The sequence below is a fragment of the Mya arenaria genome, chromosome 6, assembly GCF_026914265.1.
Source record: "Mya arenaria isolate MELC-2E11 chromosome 6, ASM2691426v1".
NCBI lineage: Eukaryota > Metazoa > Mollusca > Bivalvia > Myida > Myidae > Mya > Mya arenaria.
The window spans coordinates 63,300,224-63,312,173 of record NC_069127.1 but is presented as its reverse complement, the minus strand read 5'-3'; the positions used below and the strand labels follow the sequence as shown (position 1 = coordinate 63,312,173).

The following is an 11,950-nucleotide window of genomic DNA, read 5'->3' as shown; positions in this document are numbered from 1 at the left end:
ACAATGACGTATTATACCTCCCAAAATGCTCTAGATATTAAAGGCTTATAACTGCTGCCTTTATTTCAATAAAATACCATTATCAAAGCGACATTCAATCATTTCTTACACCGTTGATATGGTTTGCATATGTTTAAGTCATTAAATGCCCGAATAGCTTAAGTACGATAAATAATTCAAACTAATTATCTATCTCAAATTATGACGTAGTAATAAATTCGTGACAGCAAAGGAATCTGCAAATTATAAATCACTGTAAACAATTTATGCATAAAATTAGTGTAATCGTACACAATTTCTCTGATATAATTCATATCAGCGTGTATGTCTGAGAAAAAATGTTAGTTTCGGTACATTATCTTTGCTAATCGTAACAATGACTGTATCAGAATTTACCTGCTTGTGATTGTATGTGTGAATGGTAATTAGTGGAAATTAAGGGTTGGGCTCATAAACATATTTCCGAAAATCATCGCTCATATTGCCGAATTTCTTTTGTCAGTCTTCCATGAGAAAAATCTAAGAACACATGTCAGTTCTATTCAGAAACATAATTGCCGAGTGTGCTGGATGAAGAACAATGTATAATACAAAAAAGAACATTTCTAACGTGCAAGTTTGGCTATAACATGGCAAGTTTCTCACTGCATATTTCATTTGCAGACGGAAATGTCGTCGTTTTGTCTAAACCGTTTTGAGTTCTTTTCTCAGCGACCACAACATCACTTGGACTTGGCAAACAATCCGATTGGTAAACAACAAGTAATCAATTTCGCAGACGGCAGAATAGTTGAATAATATTGCAGTAGCGCTCTTGGTACCCGATGTGTTAAGGGAAAATATTGTATATTGTTGTACCTGTGAAAAGTGATCAGCATGTGGTGAGATACACTATGAAATAACATATAGTGATAGTTCGGGCAACATTTCAGAATGTTTCTTGGTTGGAGGTTGTTTACCCATTGTTTGATTTGGAATAATATGTATAATTGCAAAAAGAGGACGTATTACCTTACTGCCTGGGATATTCGGTAAAATATATTAAACACTTTTAGTTTGAAAAAATATAATAATTTTAAATGAATTAAGGTATATTTTAAAATGTTTTTAAAAATTTGCTATAAAATGTGCTATAAAATGTAAGTGACAAAAAGACCAGTTTTTGTAGGCAATTTCGTTCAAAAATTTTGTATTTGTCATCATTTCAGAACGGTTTTCTTTGAAACAAGTAAGCATTTGTATATAAATATAGGGATTTTAATTGAAGTCTAAAGTTATGAAATGGCCATTACATTTAAAATTTAATTGATACAATTCTGATATTTCGCATCCATTCTTCTTAACATAGCTTGGGATTATAATACCTTAAATAAAATAATAAAGCCCAGCCAATCATATCGGTTTAGAAACAACTTTTTCTTTCATACTTTTCCAATAGCTTTCAGCGACATTTTTTCCGGTTGCTCTTAGAATAAAATAATGACAAGTGAATTGTGATAATTGGAAGAACTTTTATAAAAATCGCCATTGATGCATTGGTATCTTCATTTTAAGACGTAATGTCCCGATTACGTAATATATTCGCGATTTTTTGTCGTACTCGATTCAGGCATTTTACACGTTGTTTTAAATGAATACTGTCTTTAACTGTTTACCAATGTCGTTTTTCTAATGCTGCAAAAACGGCAGATATTTTTTTTAAATCAAATTAATAGTTCGATTATTATCATGATATTCACATCAGTTAATGTAATGTGAGTTATGGTTATATATTGATATAACACTTAATAATTTTGATTTACCCTAAAGACTTATTATCATATTGTTTTACTATATCTGTCAATCATTTACACCTACTAATTGTCTATTCTAACAATGAAAAATGCATATCTTTCCGAGACCATCTCATCCATTATCATACGAACAAAATATCAACAGATCAAAGCCTTCAGTTCGACTTTTTTCACTACAAATTACAAGTGTTTGCAACATTTTTTATATAAAAGTTATCTCAAAAAAGTATATTGCATTACTACCGGAATATTTGTTTCAAAGAAGTAATACCATAGATGACAAAATGATCCATATACTAATAAATATGTATGTGTACCAAGTGAGAAAATGAATGTGTACAGAGTTCGAAAATGTTTGTGTATCTAGTGCGAAATTATTTGAGTTATCGAATACTCATCTTATGTAAAAAAAAGTAGTTGAATTAGCAATTCACAATACATTTTTTGAAAATTAATATTGAACTTATTCTCAACAGAAGACTTCGCAAATATGAAAAAAATATAAATTAAGAGTATACATTTATTGCCAAACTTAAATTTGTCAGTTAGTGTAAATATAAATAATTTGTTTTTATATTTTTTTAGTTCATACCTAAAATATGCTTCTGCTTGTTGAAAATTGGCACATGCTGATGACCTTTTATTTTTTGCTTTTTACAGTTTTTGCTTATACATTGCAAGTAACTTGGTCTATCAGAACATTTATGTTTTATTTTGAAATAATTAACATAGAACCAACATTTTGACGAAGTTACCACAACAACAAATAAATTTAGAACACCTGCAACTTTATACTTAAGCAACATAGTTTACTCACGCGTATGTCTTTAATAACATTATTAATTGTAGGTAAAGTACTGAAATAAAACGTTAAAACAATAAAATTGTTCCGTATACATATACAAATGATATCGGGTGAATGTTTTTTAAATTAATTTTCTTCCTTACCGAATTTTTATGTATAAAAATGAACCCTGTTTAAGCCGTGTATAAGGGCATTTACAGTGGTTAATTTACCACTATAGATAACTAATAGTTTGAAGCAATGTTGATACTTTGAATCGAGTTCGTGCTTCTTAAGGGACACCTTTCCAGACTACAATGTAGTAGTTTTGTGTCAATTTTAAGGCAGCACTAAGACATGCAATGTTCCCGCCAGAGGGTTTGTTAATATTTACGAACAAATGAATAAAATGCACGTTGATATGGTTTTTTTTTGAAAGCTCTTCAATACGCTGCTGCCTGATTGCAAATACTTAAACAAACACGGAAGTTTTTATATAAATATTGAGTAGTAGTATTACGCTTTAACTCAACAATTAGCCGTCTATAGACAAATTCGCTCCGCAAATGGTTTGACATCAACAACATACATTTTAAACATACTGTACCACTGTATGTATCTTGAAAATGAAAAAATGATGTCAATATTTATTAATTACTTTCTATGTGTCAGAATATATATTACAGTTATATACAGTTATGTGTGATCATATAAACCGTTCGTAATAGAGTAAACTATCGTTTGCATTTCAGTTATGTTTTATAAAACTTGCATCCAGCAATAAAAATTATTGCTGAAAATGTTTTTGTTGAAATTAATCAAGTCAAACGTTATTTTCAACCGACGTTTCTTATTTCAGTTTTGTTTCCGTATACCGGACTACGTAAGCCAAGTAAATTAAGTTGGAGCGGTAGGACTGTATAATACGATGTCTTCAGAAACATTATCTCAAGTGAACAAGACGTTTTTATCCGGATCATTTGATTCGACAGGCGATGGTGTGAATAATACGACTACCTTGGAAGTTTACGAGGAGACACACGGAAACTTGGAAGTTTTCCTGGTGCCAATTCTTTTCGCTATAATATTCCTTGTAGGTGTCGTGGGAAACGTCACTTTGATCTTTACGGTGTTGAAAACCAAATCTTTGCGGAATACTCCTAACATCTTTGTCGTCAGTTTATCAGTTGGTGATTTATTGTTATTATTGTGTTCAGTGCCGTTTTCTGCTACACTTTTCACGTGCTTTTCTTGGCCTTTTGGGGCATTTCTGTGTAAATTTAACGAATACATGCAAACATTTTCTCTTGGTGTCTCGGTATTTACACTAACCGCCCTTAGTGGCGACCGGTATGTTGCCATTGTTCATCCAATGAGCAAACACACGGGAAAACCTACGCTTATAACAGTGGTAGCTGTGGTTGGAATTTGGATCTTTTCCGCAGCACTTGCCATACCTGAGGCAGTTACATCAGACGTTCTCTATTTTGAAGGAGAAGCCCCTATGGACAATGGCAACACCACAATTATACCAGTAACTATAGCGATTTGTCAAATATATCCGGCGAACAGCTTGCCGTTGTGGTATAGCAAGGCACACTCTATGTTCAGATTTATGGTGTTCTTTGGAATACCTCTCCTCGTAATCGCAATATTCTACGCCATGATGTCGAGAATATTAATAATCAGCAATACGGCATTGCCCTGTGAATCCGTAAAAGGATCAGCAATGAATCAACAGCAGAAAAGGCAGATTCAAGCGCGTTTGAAGGTAGCCAAAGTAGTTCTTTCATTCGTCGTCATCTTTGTTGTATGCTGGCTACCACGTCACATCTCGATCCTAGCTGGCCACTTCGCCGACCCGGAATACAACATGTTTTGGCATGTTCTTAAAATAACATCATTTTGCCTGACCTATATCTACTCATGCGTGAATCCATACGCGCTCTACTTTCTAAGCAGCAAGTTTAGGAAGTATTACAACCGATATTTGTTCTTTTGCTGTCGTAAGAGCTCTTATCCAGGTTTAGCGGGAGGGGAATATTCGGCCACGTGTAATTGTAACAATACTATGCGCCGGGGCAGCACAACATATACGGGTGTGGTGCATTCACAGTCCATGTGTTAAGGCTGTAAATGAGGCCAAATTAGTGCACATCTATATTAATCATTAAAAAGGTAGATATGGATTATTCTGAATTGTCGCAACATGCAAGTCTTTTTCAACTTGATCTTCATGTATAAGCACTGAAACATAAATTTGTACAATAATACGAACCCGAACGCGTGCTGTATAGCCAAAAAAACGAACGGTATTTAAGTGTTAACCAGCACGAAGTATGGGACATAACCATTGAAAACAACATGGGATTAGCTAAATGTAAGCTTGAAATATTTCGGAATGGCAAAAGCCCGTAATGCTGATGGCTAGAAATATGAATTTATGCAAATCATATTTAGAATTCAATTGTAGAAACATTATCAGTAGAGATTTCATTTTTATAACAAAGGAGAAATAAATGCATGCTTAGATATATTGTATTCGGTAATGCATTACATTTCCCCTGCAGAAAGTCATTTAAGTGTAAGAATGAACATGTCAGAATGTGCGTTCTCTCAATGGATGAAATGTAAGCCGTATATCATTTGAATTGTTCGTTGTATTGTGTAAAATTATACTAACATCACACAGCACGAAGTAAATACATTGTTACAATTAAGCTTTAATAAAATACATAAGTCATTGTCATTATTACAAAGCAGTACGCTTGTTGTTGCTAATATTGGTGTTCTATCTGGGTCTGTTGCTTAAAACACTAATTGACAGAATTTACTTGCCTGGCAAAAACAATAGCGAAATTAGAGCAATGGTTCTTAGTTATTTGTCTTGTGTTATTGTCAGTCGCTGAAACTGCGTGTCTTGAATGCGTTTTAATGTGATGCTTCTTTTAATTTCTTCTTTATTATTACAAATAAGCTAATGTCATTGTAGCTTATTGTGTTTATGTGGGGAATTTGCTAGATATCGAATAGACATTAGAAATATATAAAGTAATATAATATTAATATATTCCTTTTTCGGACAACGTTTTCAGCATATGGTGTCCAGTATGAGTGTGAAATGTGTTCTTATAAATCAGTTGTATAATTATATATATTTTATTACGTTATTATATTTACGTTTTTCTTTCCTTTGTGCATGTTAAAATGATTTTCAGTCACCTTAGCGAATAAGTGGGTTTCCTCCGGGTGTTCTTGTTTTTACCCACAGGGCAAGACCACACTTTTCAACTTTTCATAATATTAATCCAACGAGGGGGATTATTATTGTGTTTAAAAATATACTTTAGAAGACAATTGTAATGGTATGTATTGTTAATATGGTAAACATTTGTTCAATAAACTGTTGATCAAAATTTCTTTCTTAAAATTGCAATAAATAAACCAAATGCCATTTTCAATATTGATTAATGTACCTCCTTGTTCTACAAGTTTTGTATTAAGATTTAAGCATATGTGCCGTCGAAGAAAAACTGTAAAGAAACAAACCATATTGAAAGGTTGAACAGATCCAGATAACGACAGAAAAACCCAAAATGTACATTTAAGTATTTTAATTTTTAAATGGTTTCCTCATGAGCGCTGACTTTTCAACGAATATATTCAACTCATAACATCTGTTTTGAGTGCCTTCACATCGTCTTGTACATTGTAAGCTATTTCCCAAAATTGAAAGTGTGCTGCTGCTGAAAACAAAATGTATGCGTTTGCAATGTCAACAAGGCTTCAAATGCACTGATAGTAACTTTAATGAAGCTTGTTAGTTTATGCCCGAAAAGTCATCTATTCTAAACAAAATCCGACCCTGAAAGAAGCTAACTTTCTCAGATCAAAGACTTTCATATTTCTGTTAGAAAATTAATATTTTATGCCTAAAAGCGGTTTAAGAGAAATGTGTAAAACATCAATTTTGAAACTAAACTATGAAAATCTGCGATCTGATTTTTTGTTAGTTGTATTTTTGCATAAATTGGCTCGGTCGAAGACAAAAACTAAAAAAAGTTGTCAAAACGTTCAATATGTGAGGGTGCGGCTTAAATGTGAAACATCGACGCCTGGTGACCATATATATTAGTTTCGTATCATTTGAATGTAATTTATAAGGCTATCTATGTAATTCATAAGGCTATCTATACAGTAAATAAATGATATTCATAATTGTATAACAGCCTTTATACGTGATGTGTATTGCAACTGAAGTCGAACATTATACATCAGTCAAGTTTGTTATCGTTAAATGGCTGTTCAAAACCTTATGATAGTATTAATAATTTCGGTATTTCGTTCTGCAGAAAACAATTTTAAGCGTTATTCAAATAGTATGGGGGTCACCATCTTTTATAACCGACATTTTATAATGGACAATTTCTGTGATTTCATAGTGTGTTAAAGCTCAATGCTTAGGGCTCAGAGCTACACATACATGAGTTCTGTTGGTGTATGAATGCCCTGTTATAGTTGTAAACCGTTTACATTTTCTCGAACAATTTTATAAAGCAAAACTAAACAATCGCAAAAAAGCAAACCTTTCTCCTGGTCGGTTTTACACTTAGTCAAGCTGCACATGCCGAGCATACAGATATAAGGAGAGTTCATGACCAATACACACTTATCATGTGCTTTATTGATAAGTAGGTACAAATGTTCTTTAATTGCTGAAATCTGTGTTATAGATTAAACGAAATATGTGAATAATTTTGCAGTCTTCAGAGCAATGAAAAGTGTTTAGTTTTAACAAAAGTATGTGTACAGGTAGGAGTTATGACGTCGGCACAATTGAACAATTAATTATTCGGGAGAAATATTATAACGGGAAACAGATGTCTTTTAAAAGTACTATTTGCATGAAAAACTTCATTTTCGACTTGAACAAATATCTAAGTACATATTTAGATATTAAGATTTCCATATGCATTAAAGGTACTGACACATCGACTCACAAGGTAAATAAAATCATAAGGGGATCATCATATTCGATTTATCTGGCATAAAGCACATCGAGTCGATGGATAAATCCCACTAGAGATATTTTGGATATATTGGTCGATTTCTAAAGTATATGCCTGTCTCATGGCAGTTCAATTGCTTGAGTCCACGAGAGGATATTAAATTTGAACTTGTTTTTTAACAAATATTTCAAATATTAACGACTGAGCTGGTCAAAACAGATTATTGTAATGCAAACATATTTAAGCATAATTTATATACCTATAAATCAGTCTTTACAATCAAGATAGAGTATAAAATAAAGAAAAGAAATCCTATTTCGGAAAACGTTAGAGGATTTCAAAGTAAAAACAAGAGTAAGATAACGCCTATACAAACAGTACTTGAAATGCAGAAAATGTCTTACATTTAAACAATATATTAACTTATTCGTTAGGAATATTGCCTTTTAAATTGAACAATTTGATTAAAGATACAATATGATATGTTTTTTGTTATCTTAAATAAGACTAAACTCAGGAGCCAAATTCCGTAATTGGTGACAATGATCAAAAGCCATATGTCAAACGGACCACAAATCACACACTTACACACACACACACACACGCACACAGACACACGCACACAAGATAACACAAATGCACGCAGGCACACATGTTTGACATCAATGGCAAGTTTCAAAGGTTATTGGCAAATCGGCATAGAATAGACGTCTATTATTCACAACATAACTATTGCAAGTACATTAATTAACTATAGAGAATAACGGAATGATAATAGATATACATTATGTAATTAAATATCACAATATAAATTGTTAAACATTTAGAATGAAATACATTAATTAACGAAGCTTAAACTAGTAGCATTGCTATTGTACAAGGAAAATATTTCTTAAAATGATGGCTTCTTTAATGTATATTGTTATTTTAGTTGCTTTTTGCTTAACATTAGTCGTTTTAACATATCTAAATTTGGCCATGATATTTTACCTAGGTATTTTTAGCGTAAATGTCTAAATTAACTACAGCATCATGAAGAATGGTATTAATTTTCAGTTACATTAGCATTATAGCATTTGCATAGTCTGACTTCTCTCGCAATACCGGTTTATCTTCCGACTTCGATTTCTAACTTGTTAGCAGTTAACCTCATGGGAGAAAAATGTTTTCATAAATTATCATTTTCATTTTTTTATCAAGATATTCCTCGTTTGTAAAAACATTGTACTCAATGATTTAGTCATGCTATTTATCGTTCCGCACAAATCTTAGATAAACTGGTCACGGAGTCTAGCTTTTATGAACGGAATGTATTTGGCATTAACATCAAAGTTATCAGTAAGAACATTTACTCCTGAACGATTTATTATAGCTTTCATCTTAGTCGCCCAGCAAGGATACAATGATATAGATACATATAATTCTTTGAAGAATCACCGTTTTTCATTTTTTAAGCCAGAATTTGACTGCCCTTTTCTTGCAAACGATTGATAGTGGTATTTCTCCAAATTCACTGTAATGCATTATTAGGAGTATGTTTTTTGGCACAAGATAAATGCTTTAAAAATTGAATTTGCAGTTTATCAACTTCTTTTATAATAATTATAAACCAGACTTCTGACCCGTATACAAGAACAGGTACAATCATCGTATTGAATAACGATAACTTGGTCTTAACATCTAATTTGACTTAGTCGAACAACATCAGGAGACTATTATATGCCCTAAGGGCTAGATCATGTAACATCTTAACAGCTCTAGACATAGGGCCGGAGAACATGCACTTAATGCATAAGTGCGTAAAATTATCAACAGCTTCAATAATCCCATTATTTATAAAGAACTCAATATTTCTAATTCCTTCCTCTTTTTAAATATACAAACTTCTGTTTTATAAACATTAGTTTTCAAACCCCATTTGATAGGGTAATGCTATATAGACCAAATATGAGCTTGAAGACTGGCTGCATCAGCAGTAAAAAGCACAATATCATCATACCATGATAGCAGTTCAAGGCCTTTAGTACAGAGTGAATTAAAATCAATACTTTCATATATATCATTTAAAGATAATGTAAACAAAAGGGGAGAAAATAGCTCCCCCTGTTTCAGATCGACTGTAGCATCAGACATTTGAGAATAAATATTATCTCTGGCTATTGTTATACAGGATTGGATGTCGCTATGTATACACTTAATGGCAGCTAAAGTTGTGTTATAAATAATAGGTGGAGTTCCCGCTTTGAAACGGTCCGTTAAACTACAAACATTCAATTTCGCTTGTATTCAATATTGGTCTTAATTGGATCTAAGAACCATGTAGATAATCGAATTACTTGTTTTAAATAACTGACCAATGGAGTGAATTAAGTCAACGATCTGTGACCATAAGGTTAGCTTATAATAAGTTGTATATTGAATACCACCCCAGGTCGTTTGTTTAATCGATAGCAAACGTTCAAACACTTTTCAAAACTGTTTTAAGCAAAAGTAAAAACAAAAAAAACACATTAACTTTGCAATAAACACAAAGGAATAAACAACACTGAAGAACACTGAATAGTGATCAATTGACAATGCGCTCTTCAGGTAACAAAACATATGTAAATGTCTCAACTATCGGTGTAGACATCAACTACAAATGAATTAAAAATTCGGAGTAACAGGTGAATGAGTTATTGCAATGCAACCAATCTCTAATCAGTATTTTAACAGTATATAAAATATTTTAATCTACTGTCCCAGTAGTTTTAATTGTTTGTCGTATTACTGGTACGTATTTAGTTATGGCTTGTATGACAAGTGATAATTTGTTCCAATTGTGTACCCTTTATGCTATGTGACCTACTAAACATTGATAACGTATCAAATTGACATTCTAATGATATAACAGTTCTTTATGTTGGTGACTTGTAATGTGAATAATATTCAGTGTAAGATAAACCCGTTCTTGTAAAAGCTACATTCAAAATAAATTCGCCTTCTGTTTATTGCTAATAAAATATTTATTATTGTTTAGTGTTCTACGCAGGTAGGTATTAAAACTCTTGAGACACATTATGGTGCAACTCCTGAAGTAATAAATTAAAACACATTTAGCAAGTTTCTTCGATTATTTGAATATTTTAAAGTGTTTATATGTTCATTTAATGTTGAAAAAAACTCAGAGCGTTGGCATACAATTAATAAATAAATGTTCTACCCTAATGTTAATAGCTTGAGTACATTAAGAGATAAATGCTACACACTATATGTAATGGTTTGTGTACATTTAAAACGCGTTGTGTTAATGGACATATTATACGAAGTTATATGCATTAATATGCATAGTTCATGCTTGGCACAATTAATCAATTCTAGTATGAAACTTCTCGATTTGTTGATTTTCTTCGGTTCAGATCAAAGAAGATACTTGAGGTAAATAAAATACAATTTTAAGATTATCTTTACATAAATGAAAAATTGGAATTGGTAGACATACTGGTATTTCAAGAGTCGATCAAAATGCAAATATTGTTCTTCAAATAATCGAAGATGATTATCACCATATGTTGTGTTGTACACTTCACAGTGAACCTAACTATCTTTGTATTTCATCATGGCTTTCTATAAATATGCTAAAGGCTCTCGTTTCATCCTTCTCAGGCACACAAATGTTTTATGTAGCTAGATATATCAAAGCGGCTTTCGAATTCAGAAACTCTTCTCTAAAAATATCACTGTTTCTAAAATACTAGCTTTATGATTCACACACGTATAATATAAACCTGGCTATAGGGATCTATATGCATTTATACGCCGCTTTTGCCAGTGAACTTTAAACTACACATTTCAAAATATATAGCTTTCCTGTAAGTGAGTTATTTAATGAGCATGACATGAAAAACGGTCTAAACTGATATAAGCAATGGCCATATCTAGGGACTATTTAAACATTACAACAATAGAAGTTATCTTTTAAAAATAATTAATTTGAATTATGTTATGCATCACCCATTCAGACAAGAAGGAAAACCCTTTAGCAAATTATAGTGGGAACTCGTCAAATGACAATTTCGTCTAAAGCCAAATACAAAATTGATAACCGACAAGAAAGGACATACTGGAGAACACACACAGTACACATATCAATCAATCGTGTGTCAATACATGTTTTTATTATGATCAAATAAACGTACAATTAGTAGCCTAAAGATAATCATCGCCTTGACCACTTTAAACTGTTAGTAAAACAGACAGATTTACAAATATATTTTTGGCGTAATAACAGAACGATGTATGAATAACGAATTAAAAGCATATTCCTATGACAAAAATATGATAAAATATAAAGGAAGCAAAAGTAAACAAAATAACGTTGACAG

At 32.0% G+C, this 11,950-nt stretch overlaps 1 protein-coding gene across 1 annotated transcript; it reads left to right on the top strand.

The window, feature by feature from the left end:
- Nucleotides 1-834: 834 nt before the first annotated feature.
- On the top strand, nucleotides 835-6,015 carry LOC128238771 (neuropeptide CCHamide-1 receptor-like). Its single transcript, XM_052955011.1, has 2 exons — nucleotides 835-1,031; nucleotides 3,437-6,015. The coding sequence occupies exon 2, from the start codon at nucleotides 3,506-3,508 to the stop codon at nucleotides 4,703-4,705; it is 1,200 nt and encodes a 399-aa protein (XP_052810971.1). The 5' UTR covers nucleotides 835-1,031; nucleotides 3,437-3,505; the 3' UTR covers nucleotides 4,706-6,015.
- Nucleotides 6,016-11,950: the final 5,935 nt, after the last annotated feature.